Source organism: Lagenorhynchus albirostris, chromosome 13, assembly GCF_949774975.1.
Source record: "Lagenorhynchus albirostris chromosome 13, mLagAlb1.1, whole genome shotgun sequence".
In the NCBI taxonomy this organism is placed as follows: domain Eukaryota; kingdom Metazoa; phylum Chordata; class Mammalia; order Artiodactyla; family Delphinidae; genus Lagenorhynchus; species Lagenorhynchus albirostris.
Window position 1 is genome coordinate 60,052,845 of NC_083107.1, and position 13,784 is coordinate 60,066,628.

The 13,784-nt window shown below is 38.1% G+C and overlaps 1 protein-coding gene across 1 annotated transcript in view; it reads left to right on the forward strand.

The window, feature by feature from the left end:
* Positions 1-13,784, forward strand: part of EIF2AK2 (eukaryotic translation initiation factor 2 alpha kinase 2) — a 43,568-nt gene that overhangs the window by 22,848 nt on the left and 6,936 nt on the right. The window contains exons 12-17 of the mRNA XM_060169786.1: positions 459-575; positions 2,037-2,217; positions 5,627-5,755; positions 10,469-10,573; positions 11,633-11,686; positions 11,764-11,898. Coding sequence (XP_060025769.1) covers positions 459-575; positions 2,037-2,217; positions 5,627-5,755; positions 10,469-10,573; positions 11,633-11,686; positions 11,764-11,886 — 709 coding nt within the window. The 3' untranslated portion in view covers positions 11,887-11,898. The remainder of the gene's footprint in view (positions 1-458; positions 576-2,036; positions 2,218-5,626; positions 5,756-10,468; positions 10,574-11,632; positions 11,687-11,763; positions 11,899-13,784) is intronic.

Here is a 13,784-nt window from a genome sequence, read left to right on the forward strand (position 1 = left end):
TTTCGCCACACACTGAAAATTCTGAATTAGATTCTTCATGCTGCTTGTGTTACCTACCACTTCTGCCCAAATGGGGTTTGCTTATGAAATCCAAATTGATTTTAACACGTCTAAATAAAACATAGTGGATGATTTTTTTTAGCTCCCCCCCAGAAAAAAAAAATTCCATCACTGGCAGTTCACAGACTACTACGTATGACTTTTAAACTGTGATGTTTAGAATAATTAAGTTACTGTTTTTTTCTCTTATGTTGAGAGTGAGAACAGCTGTGTTTTTTCTGTGTGTTCACTCTTTCCTTTTGAGCACTGCTGGCTTGCATTCTAAAACTCAGTGTGGAAACCATGGTGACTGTTTAATAAGGGAATATAAGTAGTTGTCTGCTGTTGCTCGAGGTGTTTTGTTGTTGTTATCAGGGATGGATACTGACGCTTTTGTGTTCCCTGTTTCTTTTGACTAGGAAGGTAGAGCGTGAAGTGAAAGCTTTGGCAATGCTTGATCATGCAAATATCGTTCACTACCACAGTTGTTGGGATGGGCTTGATTACGATCCTGAGCAAAGCATAAATTCTTCAAGGTAACTAAAAGGAAATTCCCATAGTCATGATGGGATAGAGGAAACAGTCATTTACTATGTGTGGGCCACTGGGTAAGGCCATTAATTATTATATTTAATAATCACAGCCAGAAACACTGAGACACTGTTATGCCTCCATTCTACAGGTAAGGAGACAATGAATAGTCTTTTTCTTGCTCCAGACTTGCTTTAAAAAACCTTTTTTTAATTGTCCTCCGTGGTTTTTGAAATCTCAGGTTTAGCTTTCCTGACTCTGTTGTTTAAGGTACAGGCTTGCTCCCATGCCCTGACTTCAGTCCAGGCCATAAACGCAGTCTTGTGAAGAAGGTTTGAACTTGCTGTCTATGCTGCATTTGGAGGCTCCCCTCCTTCCTCCACTGCCAGCCCTCTTCTGTCCCTCTCACCTGGTTGGCAGGGTGCAGTCAAGGGGCCTCTTCTGAATGCAGTTATACCCCTTACGGTCAGGTGGTGGGCAGTGAAAATAATTCCAAGACCCTGAGCTGTGACGGGGGCTCCCTCCCCTCAAACCTTGCATTACTGACGATTTGTCTCAGATAAGCCACTGCAAAGGGACTGAAGGGTTTTAAAGAGCTGGCGCCTCCCTTGGAAAGTCACCCATTGTTTCTTGGAGACAGTCCTTTCAGTATAATCCTGAGGCCACTGTGGGCCTGTTCATCACCGTCTCCACACCATGTAATTGAGAACCTTATCATCGGTTTCAGAAGTACCATCAACATACAGACTTCTTCAGCTTTCAGCAAATTCCTGGCTACCTTTTTCTATTTTCTAGCCAATATATGCTCAAAGAATTTAAATTAGTATTGAGGCCAACTTAGTTCAGAAAAAAACCCAAAAGCCAAAACCAAAACAAAAAACCATGGTTAGCAAAATCAGTCCTCCCTGCTATACCTCATAGCAATTTGTTGGCACTTTTCTTAAATTCTTATCTACGTACTATTATTTTAGGTTTGTTTTTCCTTTATCTCTGTCCTATTAAACTATAATCCTCATGACAGCAAAGATAGTGTCTAACTCACTTTCTTATCTTTAGATGCCTGTTCTGTGCCTTTCACAAAATAGATGCTCAGTAGAGCAATGGTGAATTAAAATGTTTCAAAATTACTGTATATATTAATGAAATTTGGTTTTCTGCAATTCCATTGTATTTATGCTTCTATTCCTATCTATTAGCAAAGATAATCAAGGACCTTCAGCAACAAAGAATGGGCAGGCTGCTACTTTATAACTTAGCTAAACAAAGCTTTGGATACCTGGGAATTTATGATTTAAATAAAGACTGGGTTATAATGTTTTGATTCAAATTTGTTATATTTAGGTTTGTTTAGAGACATATTTTGGCATTTTTAAGAAGGTGCAATTTTTTCAATGGAATTTTAAGTGTATTTTTTAATAAATTTATTTGTATTGCTACTTCTAACATACTGTGAGTTTTATACCCAGATCAAAGACTAGGTGCCTTTTCATCCAAATGGAATACTGTGATAAAGGGACATTGAAGCAATGGATTGACAGTAGAAGAGGCAAGGAACAAGACAAACGTTTGGCTTTGGTATTCTTTGAACAAATAACAGAAGGAGTGCATTACATACATTCAAAACAGTTAATTCATAGAGACCTTAAGGTAAGTGGAAAAAGTACTTCGTTAGGAAATGATAAATTAGTTAATTTAAAAGTCTATCTTCTTTAGTTTCAGAATCGATTGACAGTCATGAGGAAATAACATCTCTGATCCTCTAAAGTTAGAATGGATCTAGCACTTGCCCCAAATACCAATCTATAGAACCACGCAGAAGGTCTCCAGGGCTGTAAACTTATGGAGACACTGAGCTCCACAGGAAGAAGCTCATTCACTTCTGGTTCTATTTGTCATCCTGGCTGAGAGTCACACCCCAGTTGTAAACACTAAGAGCTTTAGTATACTGAACACTTGTGCAAATAATTATTGTGGCTGGCACAGCCAGCTGGCTGCTCTGTCCCTGCCTCTACTGCGTCTCAGGCTTGTCTGAGAGGCAGAAGGGACTCTGGTAACTGGCTTTGGGAACATGGGTCTCTTAACCTTTCAGTCATTACTCTTGAGGGCAGTCACAGCCACTAGGTCCAGAGTCTAGAATTTCCTTGGCATTTGGTTAGACATCTGTGCCCCATGATTGGAAAATTGCAGTAACCCAAACCTTGGAACATGTAGCATATCTTTGTATTTTCATTTTCTTCGGGCTTCCTAGCTTCTTTTATGGTCTAGTTGAGCAGTTTTCCCATTTCCTCCTCAAAAGTGAAAGAAGAGAGACAGAAGAGCTTTCAGTCTCTCCTCCATACTCCCTGTGATTTGCCTATGCTTATCACAGACTGGCCATGCTGAATCCTGTCACCGAATCTTTGCTCATGTTCTTGCATTGGACACTCTCTGCCTGTCCCCTTTGGTACCAATTCCTTTATGAGCCTTTCCCAGTCACTCTGGATCAGACGGAAGCACCTTGTCTATGTGGACCTTGACTCTCTGCTTATCCCACCTGTCTAAAACAGCCGGGAATGAGAAACAAAGCAAAAAGTTCCTTGAGAAAAATAAGCAACCATGTACATAGTTGTTTGTTTGGCCTAGGTAGAAAAAGATGGCCCTTAAGAGGTATTGCATCCTTGGTCTGCCCGGGGGCTGGATGTCTGATGCCTTCAAGTAGGAGTCTACCTCGTTCCAGTATCTTTTTTTAACAGTATCTGAAGGTGTTCTTTGAAGTTGGAATGATATAATGACTCTGTTCAAAAGGTTACATTTAGAATGGCTATACCTACACTTCGAAATAAATCGTAGAGTTAAATAAGAAATTAAACACAATTATCTATTTATATAATCATTTGCAAATAAATTACCTACTTACACAGTCATTTCCTCTACTCAGCAGTTTGAGTGTTACCTCCCAGACCCTTGTCAGGATGAGTTAATGAAATTCTGATCGGTGCTCCCTTCTCCCACCACCTGGTCTGCCAGTTCCCTTCTGTATTCCGCACTGCTTGTGCTCCGTGTCGGGGAGTGATCTTTTCTTGTGTCTGCAGAGAATGTTTGCTCTATGTCGGCAGGTGCTCAAAGGTCAAACTTTAATACTACTGAGCCTTCTTTTCATCTTCTTCAACTTCCTAGCTTCACTGCTACAGTTACTGTTTTCTCATATCTGAGACAAGATATGAACAAAGGTGTGCACCTTATTTTGTGATGCTTTGCAAAATACCTGCTCCTGGTGGCTTTGCCAGAGAACAGTCTTTACCCAATAAAGCCCCTATTCTATAAAGTCGACCAGCATTTACCTTAAGAACCAGACCAAAAATGCTGGTGATGGACACAGAGGTTTGTGGAGTGACGGCTTAGGGCCTGAGGAGTTCAGTCCCCCAATCGGCCCAGGCCCCTCAGTCAGCCTCAGCCCTTATTCCTGTACCTCCTGGATAAAGTTTGCTCCTTTTTTTTTTTTTGGCCACAACTTGCGGCTTGTGGGATCTTAGTTCCCCGACGAGGGATCTAAACTGGGCCCCCTGCAGTGGAAGCTCAGAGTCCTAACCACTGAACCACCAGGGAATTCCCAGTTGGCACCCTTTTTTTTTTCGCACCCTTTTTTATGTTCTACCATCCAACATTTTGCCTAGTCATACCATAACTGATTAGACAAAATGTGGCATCATGTTTTTTTCTTTTTAATGAACTATAAACAAGCAATCTAATATTTTTATTAGACAGTCCCATCCAGCTTATATATTTAGACAGTTTCGTAAATGCAACCTCCTATTTCTCAGAGCCAGGCTGTAGCCTTGTGTGGGACCAGCAGTTGTACCTGCAAACCCAACATCTTCCTACACTGTAACTTGAATACAGCAGAGGCACATTTTCTCTCTACATCCCCACAAGTCTACAGGTTTCCGTCCGTGTTACTGGCGGTAGGTTCCAATCTAACCATTAATTGTTCTAATCTAACTGCTGATTTCTGCATGGGCTTTTTCAGGCTGGTTCTTCGAAGCTGCTCTTTCAACCTGCTTAGGCTTATGGTCTCTTCTCTTTCAGTTTCTTTACTAGGCCCTCTCCTAAGTGTTGTCTCCTTGAGTCTGTGTGTGTGTGTGGATAGCCCAACATTGCATTGAAAGTAGCTTTCTCAAGAATGGCAAAATATTAATTTCCTCATCAACAACCTTCATGTTTTCATGGTCTTTAGAATATTGGTCAATATCTTCTACAAAGTTGTGGAATTGTCATTCGGTTCTTCTATTCCTTTTTTTTTTTTCAATCTGCTTAAAGAATTATGTGGAAAAAAAATATTTCAGTGCTACTCATCAGCTTCCAGTTAACTTGATATGCCTTCAAAGATAGAGGGCGAGCCTGCATACTGTTCTCCATAGTGGCTGTATCAATTCAAAGATATTAAAAAAAAAAAAAAGATGGGCTACGTTTGTGAAGAAGTTGTCAGACGCCTGGAGAAATAGACGTAAAGGAAGGCTCCAGGGGAAATTCTGCATATGATATTCTGCAGCATTATTGGGAATGGCCTCATTCTGAGAATCTCAAAATTAGAAAGGATCTTAAGGGTGTCTACTTCAATCCCCATCAAATCCTGGACTCATATTTGCAATGTTTCCACCAAGTGGGCGTTCAGCCCTGTCTTGAATACTTCGTAGGATGGGGAACTCTCTAACTCCCATTCTTTGGACCACACGATTAGTATATCAGGATATATTAAGGCAAATCTTGTGGTTGTTTTCATCCTCTAGTCCTGGATCTGTCCCCTGGGACCAGGCAGGGTGAGTCCACCTTCCACTTATCTTAAGATATTTGAAGGCAGCTATGCCCCAAGCCTTCTCTGCTCTCAGCCAAAAAGTGCTTACTTCCTCAGCTAGCATTTTAAAGACTGATAATAATAAATTTCCTGTTTTGGGCTTACCTATGTAAGAGTAAATGCCTTATAAGTAAATATAAAAATAGCTGTTACTAAATATGATTTGGATGTGTGATAAAAGTCTTGTCAAATTGGTACTTACAAGTTAAAATTTTTTTTCTGTAGCCATGTAATATATTTTTAGTAGAGACGAACCAAATAAAGATTGGAGACTTTGGACTTGTAACATACCTGAAAAATGATGAAGCGCGGACAAGTAAACAGGGAACTAGGCTATACATGAGCCCAGAACAGGTGAGGTCCCCTTCCTTTCTGTTGATATATATTTTTATCTCTTTCATTTTTTTAACTATAAAAATAATAGGCACCTCTCATAAAATTAAAACAGTACAGAAGTAAATAGAATAAAAATGGAAAGCTCTCCTTACCCTTCCTTTCTACTCTTCTCACTAGAGTTTGTGGTTTATCCTTTTAGATCATTTTCTTTGAGTTATAAAAAATATACAGATAAAAATACATATTTACAGAGACTTTTTACATAAAAACATACATAAATACATTTTACAAGATACTATAATGTCATTTTGTGACTTAATTTTTTTTTACTCAACAGTATATCATAATCTTTCCATAGCTGTACAAATAGATTCGACACTTTTTTTTTTTTTTTTTTTTTTGCGGTACGCGGGCCTCTCACTGTTGTGGCCTCTCCTGTTGCAGAGCACAGGCTCCGGACGTGTAGGCTCAGCGGCCATGGCTCACAGGCCCAGCTGCTCTGTGGCATGTGGGATCTTCCCGGACTGGGGCACGAACCCGTGTCCCCTGCATTGGCAGGCGGACTCTCAACCACTGCGCCACCAGGGAAGCCCTTGACACATTATTTTTAACAAGTGTATTGTATGCCAAAGTATAGATATACCAGCACGCATTTAACTATTGCCTTATTGATGGGCATTTATTTAGATTGTTTCCAACTTTTTACATTTATAGACATGTTATGTGTCTTCCTCCTTATCTTTGAGTCTAAAAACAAATATTTCGATGATAATCAATGATAGATTCTTTGAATTGAAATTGTTGACTAGAATGACAGGTGCAGTTCAAAGTTGATACATACTATTAATGCATATATGTGGAACCTGGAAAAATGGTACCGATGAACCCGTTTGTAGGGCAGAAATAGAGACACCGATGTCCATACAAACATATGGACACCAAGGGGGGAAAGTGGCCAGGGGTGGGATGAACTGGGAGATTGGGATTGACGTGTATATACTAATATGTATAAAATAGATAACTAATAAGAACCTGCTGTATAAAAAATAGATAAAATACAAAAATTCAAAAAAAATTGATACATGCTTTGAAATTGTCATTCAAAATAAGTGACTCTAGTATGTTCTCCTACTAATGTGTACGAGAATGCCGCCTCCTCCCTCACACTCTCAGTCAGACTATGGAATTATCAGACTGCAGTTTTGGTCACTGAGATGAATGAGGTGTAGCTTAATCTTTTTTTTTTTTTTTGGCTGCATTGGGTCTTCGTTGCTGCGCGCGGGCTTTCTCTAGTTGCAGTGAGCAGGGGCTACTCTTCGTTGCGGTGCACGGGCTTCTCATCGTGGTGGCTTCTCATTGCGGAGCATGGGCTCTAGGTGCGTGGGATTCAGTAGTTGTGACACACGGGCTCTGTAGTTGTGGCTCACGGGCTCTAGAGCTCAGGCTCAGTAGTTGTGGTGCATGGGCTTAGTTGCTCTGCGGCATGTGGGAATCTTCCTGGACCAGGGATCAAACCTGTATCCCCTACATTGGCACGCGGATTCTTAACCACTGCGCCACCAGGGAAGTCCCTCAATACTTTCTTTATGGCTTCTGGGTTAATCATTTTTATTTTGGAGGTCCTTCCTACCACAAGATTATAAAAATATTTCGTGTTTTTATTGATACTTTAGCTGAATTAATTTTTGTATATATATGAAGGAGTATAACTTGATTTTCCCCATGTGGGTATGAAACTGCCCCATCACCATATATCAAATAGTTAATGATCTAAAATATTCTTTTAAGGAAAATTTATAGAGACAAAAAGTAGAACAGAGGTTACCAGGGGCTGAGGGGAGAGAGGAATGGGAAGTTGTTGTTTCATAGGTACATTTTCTGTTTGTGATGAAAAAATTTCTGGAGATAGATAGTGGTGATGATTATGCAACATTGTGAAGGCACTTAATGCCACTAAATTGTACAAATGGAAATGATTAAAACGGTAAATTATATATATATATATTTAACACAATATAAATATGCTATTTTATCATATATGAAATTCCCACACACTTAAGGATCTGTTTCTGGACTCTATTCTGTCCAGTTGATTTATTTAATCTTCTTCCTCTTTAATATCATCCTGTTTAATTATTATAGCATTATAAAATGTTTTATATTTTAGCATTATAGAATTATTATAGCATTATATAATGTCCTGATAAATATCAGGACATTATTCTTCAATTAAAAAATGTTCTACCTTAAGCTTATACAGTACTGTATTATATCTCAATGAAACTGGAAGAAAAAAATGTTCTTAGTGTTCACATTTACTATTCCAAATAAACTGTAGAATCAGTTTGTCATGTTCCACAACTGGTGTTGATGTTTGATAGCAATTGCATTATATTTAAGGATTCAATTGAGGGGAATTGACATCTTTATATATTTGAGACTTCTTCTCCAAGAAGTCTCCAAGAAATTGGTATATTTCTCCCAATTATTCAAATCCTCCTCAGTCAGCTTTTGCCAGGCTATGCTATGGTAACAAATGACACTGATTTCCCAGTGGCATACACAACACCAAAGGTTTATTTCTTGCTCACGTGGTGTGATGGCTGCAGTCTTGGCCCAGTTTTGCCCCACGTGATTCCTTCATTCTAGAACCCAGGCTGAAGGAAGAACCCTATCTGAGTATTTCTGTCCTCACTGCAGAAAGCAGTGTCAGAACCTTGTGATGGCTTTTAAGATTCTGCTCCTCAGTGGCATCACTGAAAGTCATTGCCCAGAGCAAATTGGCCAGCTCAAGACAAGCACATGGTGGGGAAGTGTCATGCTCTCTCTGGGAGGCCAGTGCACAATTGGGAGCAATAATATATTCTACCTCAAGGCCACTTTTATATTCTTCAATGAAAACATTCAATGAAAATTTGTTTTTTCTTTATGAATATTGTTCATATTTTTAAAGCTTTTCCCTGGATATGTATCATGTTTTGCTATTAAAATGGGTTATTGGTTATTAGTGAGGCTGCTGATTTTTTAAATATATTTATTTTTAATTGTGGTAAAATACACATAACATAAAATTTACCATCTTTACCAGTTTTAAGTGTGCAGTTCTGTGGCATTAAGTACATTCACACTGTTGTGCTACCATTACCACCATCCATCCACAGAACTTTTCATCTTGCCAAACTGAAACTCTGGACCCATTGAATAGCTCTCCATTCCCCTCTTTCCCAGCCCCAGGCAACCACCATTCTACTTTCTCTATGAATTTGGATACTCTAAGGACCTCTTATAAGTGGAATCACACAGTGTTGGTCCTTTTGTGACTAACTTATTTCACTCGGCATAGTATCCTCAAGATTCATCTATGTTGTAGCATATGTCAGAATTTCCTTCCTTTTTAAGGCTGAATAATATTCCATTGTATGGATATATCACATTATGTTAATCTGTCACATCGATGGATATTAGGGTTGCTTCTACCTTTTAGCTACTTTGAGTATCGCTGTATTGCTGCTATGAATATTGTTGTACAGCTATCAATTCATGAATGTTTGGCTTATATATAGACTCATTACTGTAGTAGGTGGGGCTTTTTTGTTTTGTTTTGTTTGTTTTTTTGGTTGATTGCTTACTGTCTGTTTTCATCTTTTGGGGTTGTTTGTCCTATCTTTTTTTTTTTTTATAAATGCCCTTTAAAGATAATTTTTTACTGAAAGGTAATATATCTTTCAAAATACCCCTACTATTTTGTCATCTAAGAAAAAATACAGTGAGCCATCTGATGGTTTGAGAGTCTAGAATGAAGAAGGAACACACCTCTTCCTTTGGGGACCATTCAGCATAAAAACATAAGTTTTTTGCAAAGTGTGAAGGTAGAAGACAGTAGGGGACTGACAGCTCCCTTTTAACTCCCACTCTCTAAAATATCTCCTGCATCCTATATTGTCACATTTTATTGAGGAATAATTTATACACCATAAAATGCACAGATCTTAAATGTACATTTTTTTTTTAGTTTTGACAAAGGCATAGACCTGTGAAACCTGCAAGCCTATGAAAATGTAGAACATTTTCCTCACCCTAGAGTATTCCCCTAGACCCCTTTCCAGTCAGTCACTCCTCTCCACTGCCCAGAGGCAACCAGTGGTCTGATTTCTTTTACCATAGGTTAGTTTTCCCTGTCCTTGAGCTTAATAAGAATGGAATCATATAGTATGTACTCTTTTGTATTTGATTATTTCACTCAAAGTAATGCCTGTTGGAGAACCTCTAGTTGTTGCTCATATCAGCAGATTATTCTTTTTTGTGGCTGAATACTATTCTGTTGTATGAATATACCACAATTTGTTCATCCGTTTTTCTGTTGATGGACATTTGGATTGCTTCCAGTTGTGGAATATTATGAATAAATCTGCTATGAACATTTGCATACAGCTGATTTACTGGGCACGATTTTAACTGCTTCACCTGCTCGTCTCATCTAACCCTGCAGTTAAGCTATGAGGTTAAAACTATTGTTACCTCCATTTTATGGTTGAGATTATTCCCACATTGATGGTGATTCAACTATTTAGTGACAGAGGTTTGAACCTGGGCAGTCAGACTCCACACATCTTGCTAATAAACATACATTGTTGTGTGATACGTTTTGGTCAGATAACTTTTTTGGCTTTAGAAGGCATGGATGTTTATATCAGATGAGTCACAAATGTAAATATACTTTGGTTTCTTCAGATTGCTTGTATAGAAGACTATGGAAATGAAGTGGACATCTTTGCTCTGGGACTAATTCTTGCAGAACTTCTTCACATATGTTCCACTGAGATAGAAACAATGAAGGTAAATAATCTCACAGAAAGAATTAAGCAACAAATATTATTGGCCGTCATGTCCAAAGTGCTGCTGCAAACAGTTATTGCCTCCAGGATGGGCTGGGGCATATTAGTGCTGACTGCAAATGAAATATGAATTTTTATCCCTTTCATGTTTGGGCAACCAGTATTTTTTGTTAAAGATCAAAAACTTTGGTCTTCTTTGGAAGGTGTGTACATCTCATAAAACTGTAGCTGTTTCTTCCTAATTGAGTCACTCTGTAAAATTGTTTTGATTGCCTGCTTTGCATAAGACCCTGTGCTACGTGCTCCAAGGATTATGAAAATAAATAAGCCTTGTTCTCAAGGAGCTTATATTCTAGGAGGAAAGGTAACATAAGACAATGCTGTAAATGTTTTAGGAGAAGGCATGAGGTCTAATGGAAACAGCTAGGAGGAAGGTCTTGCCAGCTGTAGGGATTTAGGTTTCATGGAGACATTTAAATTGAGCTCTGAAGGACTGGTTGACTTCTAATAGTCCAGATTGGAAAGAAGGCCATGTGGAGACAGGAATGTGAAAAGTGTGTTTGGGAATAGCTGGCCGGTGTCATTTTTATTGGAGTATATCAGTCAAGGAAGTAGTGGTTGATGGTACTGGAAAGATATATTGGGGCTAAATTGAGGCAAGAATATGGACTTTCTTGTGGAGGCAGCAGGGAGCCACTGAAGCCTGCATGCAACTGGATATCCTAGTCTGAAGCTCAGTAAAAGGGACTCACCTGGATTCCACAGCCTTCTTCTCTGTAAAACAGGAATAATGAAAGTACCTATTGCATAGGGTTCCAAAAAGGATGAAGGGAGATAATTCGTATGATGCTCTTAACACTTCAACATGCTGTAATGTTCAGGATGGTTATAACATGGGGTGGGTGGAGGAGAGGATTCCTGCTTGCTTCTTGGCTAACGAGATTTTTCAAAGATCTAGAAACATCCCAGATTTAGGGTATCCCCAGCTTTAGTGCTTCCTAAGTTTGTTTTTTCTCCAAAGTGAATAATTTCCTAATGAATATGTATGTTTAATTTTTAGATTCTTAAAGGTCTAAGGGATGGCACCTTCTCAGATGTATTTGACAACAAAGAAGTAAGCACTTAAAAATAATTGGAATTTTATTTACTCAATGTTTTATTTCCTAGTATTGACTCTTACTATCATTACAGAAAAATCTTCTACAGAAATTACTCTCAAAGGATCCCAAGAAACGACCTAACACATTGAAAATACTGAAGACTTTGAAGGAGTGGAGTAATATTGCAGAGAAAAAGAAATGGAATACATGTTAGATACTTAAAAAAGTATCCTTCTTCTGATACTCCATTTTCCTATAACTGTCTAAAGTCTGCTTGGGAATATTAATGGTATTTATCTTCTATTTTCCTTTCTCCCTTAATTTTTTGCCACATTTGCAGAAAGGTTTGCATTTTTTCTTACTTCAAAAACATTCTTATATTTGCCTTCCCCTCGCTCATCTTATTATGAAGATGGGGGGAAAAATGCCTCAAATTTTCTTTTTAATACCAATTAATCAATTAATGAATGACTATTTATTAAATACCTGCTGTTTCTAGGCCAAAAAGATATAAGATCTATCTCTGTCCAAAATAGCTAACAATCCAGCTGGAGAAATATGGTAACCATGAAAAGATAAGTATAATCACTTTGGAAAGCAATTTGGTATCATCTAGCAAAGTTACATGTATATTGCCATTCCTGAAAAGCCATCAGTTCCATTGCTACATACATGTGCACAGGAATGTTCATAGAAATGCCGTTTATTATAGTCAAAGGAACAGGAAACAACGCTAATGTGCACCAGAAGAAGAATGGATACATAAATTGTATTCACGCACTGGAATACTATATAGTGTTTTATAGTGAAAATGAAGGAATTACAGCTAAATGCTGTAACTAAATGCATGTAACTAACATGCCACATCTCTCAGGAACATAATATTAAGCAAACAAAGCAGATTGCAGAAAATACTGTATAAAGTTCAGGAACATGCTACGTGAAATGTGTGCTTAGGTATTCAAACAAATGTGGTAAAACAATAAAGGGAAGGAAAGGATTGAGAACTATTATTATATTCTGATAGTGATTGGCTCTGAGGAGGGATGGGAGTGATGTGATTGGAGAAACGGACTTCCGAGGTAACAGTTAACTTTCTTTTCTTACACTGGCTGTTGAGTCCACTAGTGTTTACTGCATAATTATTCTATTTCTCTTAAATACATTTTGTACCTATTATAACAGACACTTTAAAGAGATGATAACTATGCTGTAAGACAGTAGCTGAGCATAGAAAACAATCAGTCTGGAGGGGTGAGATCACTCTATGCTGAGGACCCATGGCACAGGGCTTAGAAGTGACACTCCAGTGAGACTTCCAAGTATGTGAAGGATTTAGATGAATAGAGAGGAGAGCATTTGGGCAGTATGGGCAAGGGGCATGGCATGCGTTCTGGAAAAGATAGATTTGAGGAACATTGGGTATACTAGTTTGTTTCCTTGAATTGCTGTAGGGAATGCCGGAAAATAATATGAGCTGTATATTGGAAGAACCTGAGGGTTCCTTTAAGCTTTATAGCATCCAACTACCGTTCTAGAATTGTCGTATAATTTTACAATTTTTAAAATGAGCCAAATTTAGGCTTAGCAGAAGAATCATAGTAATAGATAATATTTTTGTGAAGGCTTATAGCAATTTCTAAAAAGTGTTACTAAAAGCATTTAATATGGTCTTCAACTCCCATGCAGTATTTGATTAAGGCAAGGTTCATCAATGGATACTAAAATTATTGGTTGAAAAGGCGTTGGGAAACAGGAGCCTCAAAAGGATTTAAATATAGTCCGACAGATGATATTACAAAGGGGAAAATGTATCTTTAAAATGGAAAGCTCTTATCACCACAATAATAAAGTAATTAAATTTAGTATCACTGAAAGTGGAAGAACCTAACATCATGACCCTCCTGATGTGATGTAAGAATTATACACTATCACCTATTTAGTTTTCTTGCCCAAAGTGTTTAACTGGAATTTAATCATGAGGAAATGATTAGACAAATCCTGAAAGAAGTCATTTGATAAGGTAATTAACTTGGATTTCTCAAAAAGTCAGTATCATGAAAAAAAAAAAGTAGGGGAATTCTTCTAAATACAGAGAGACTAGAAACATAT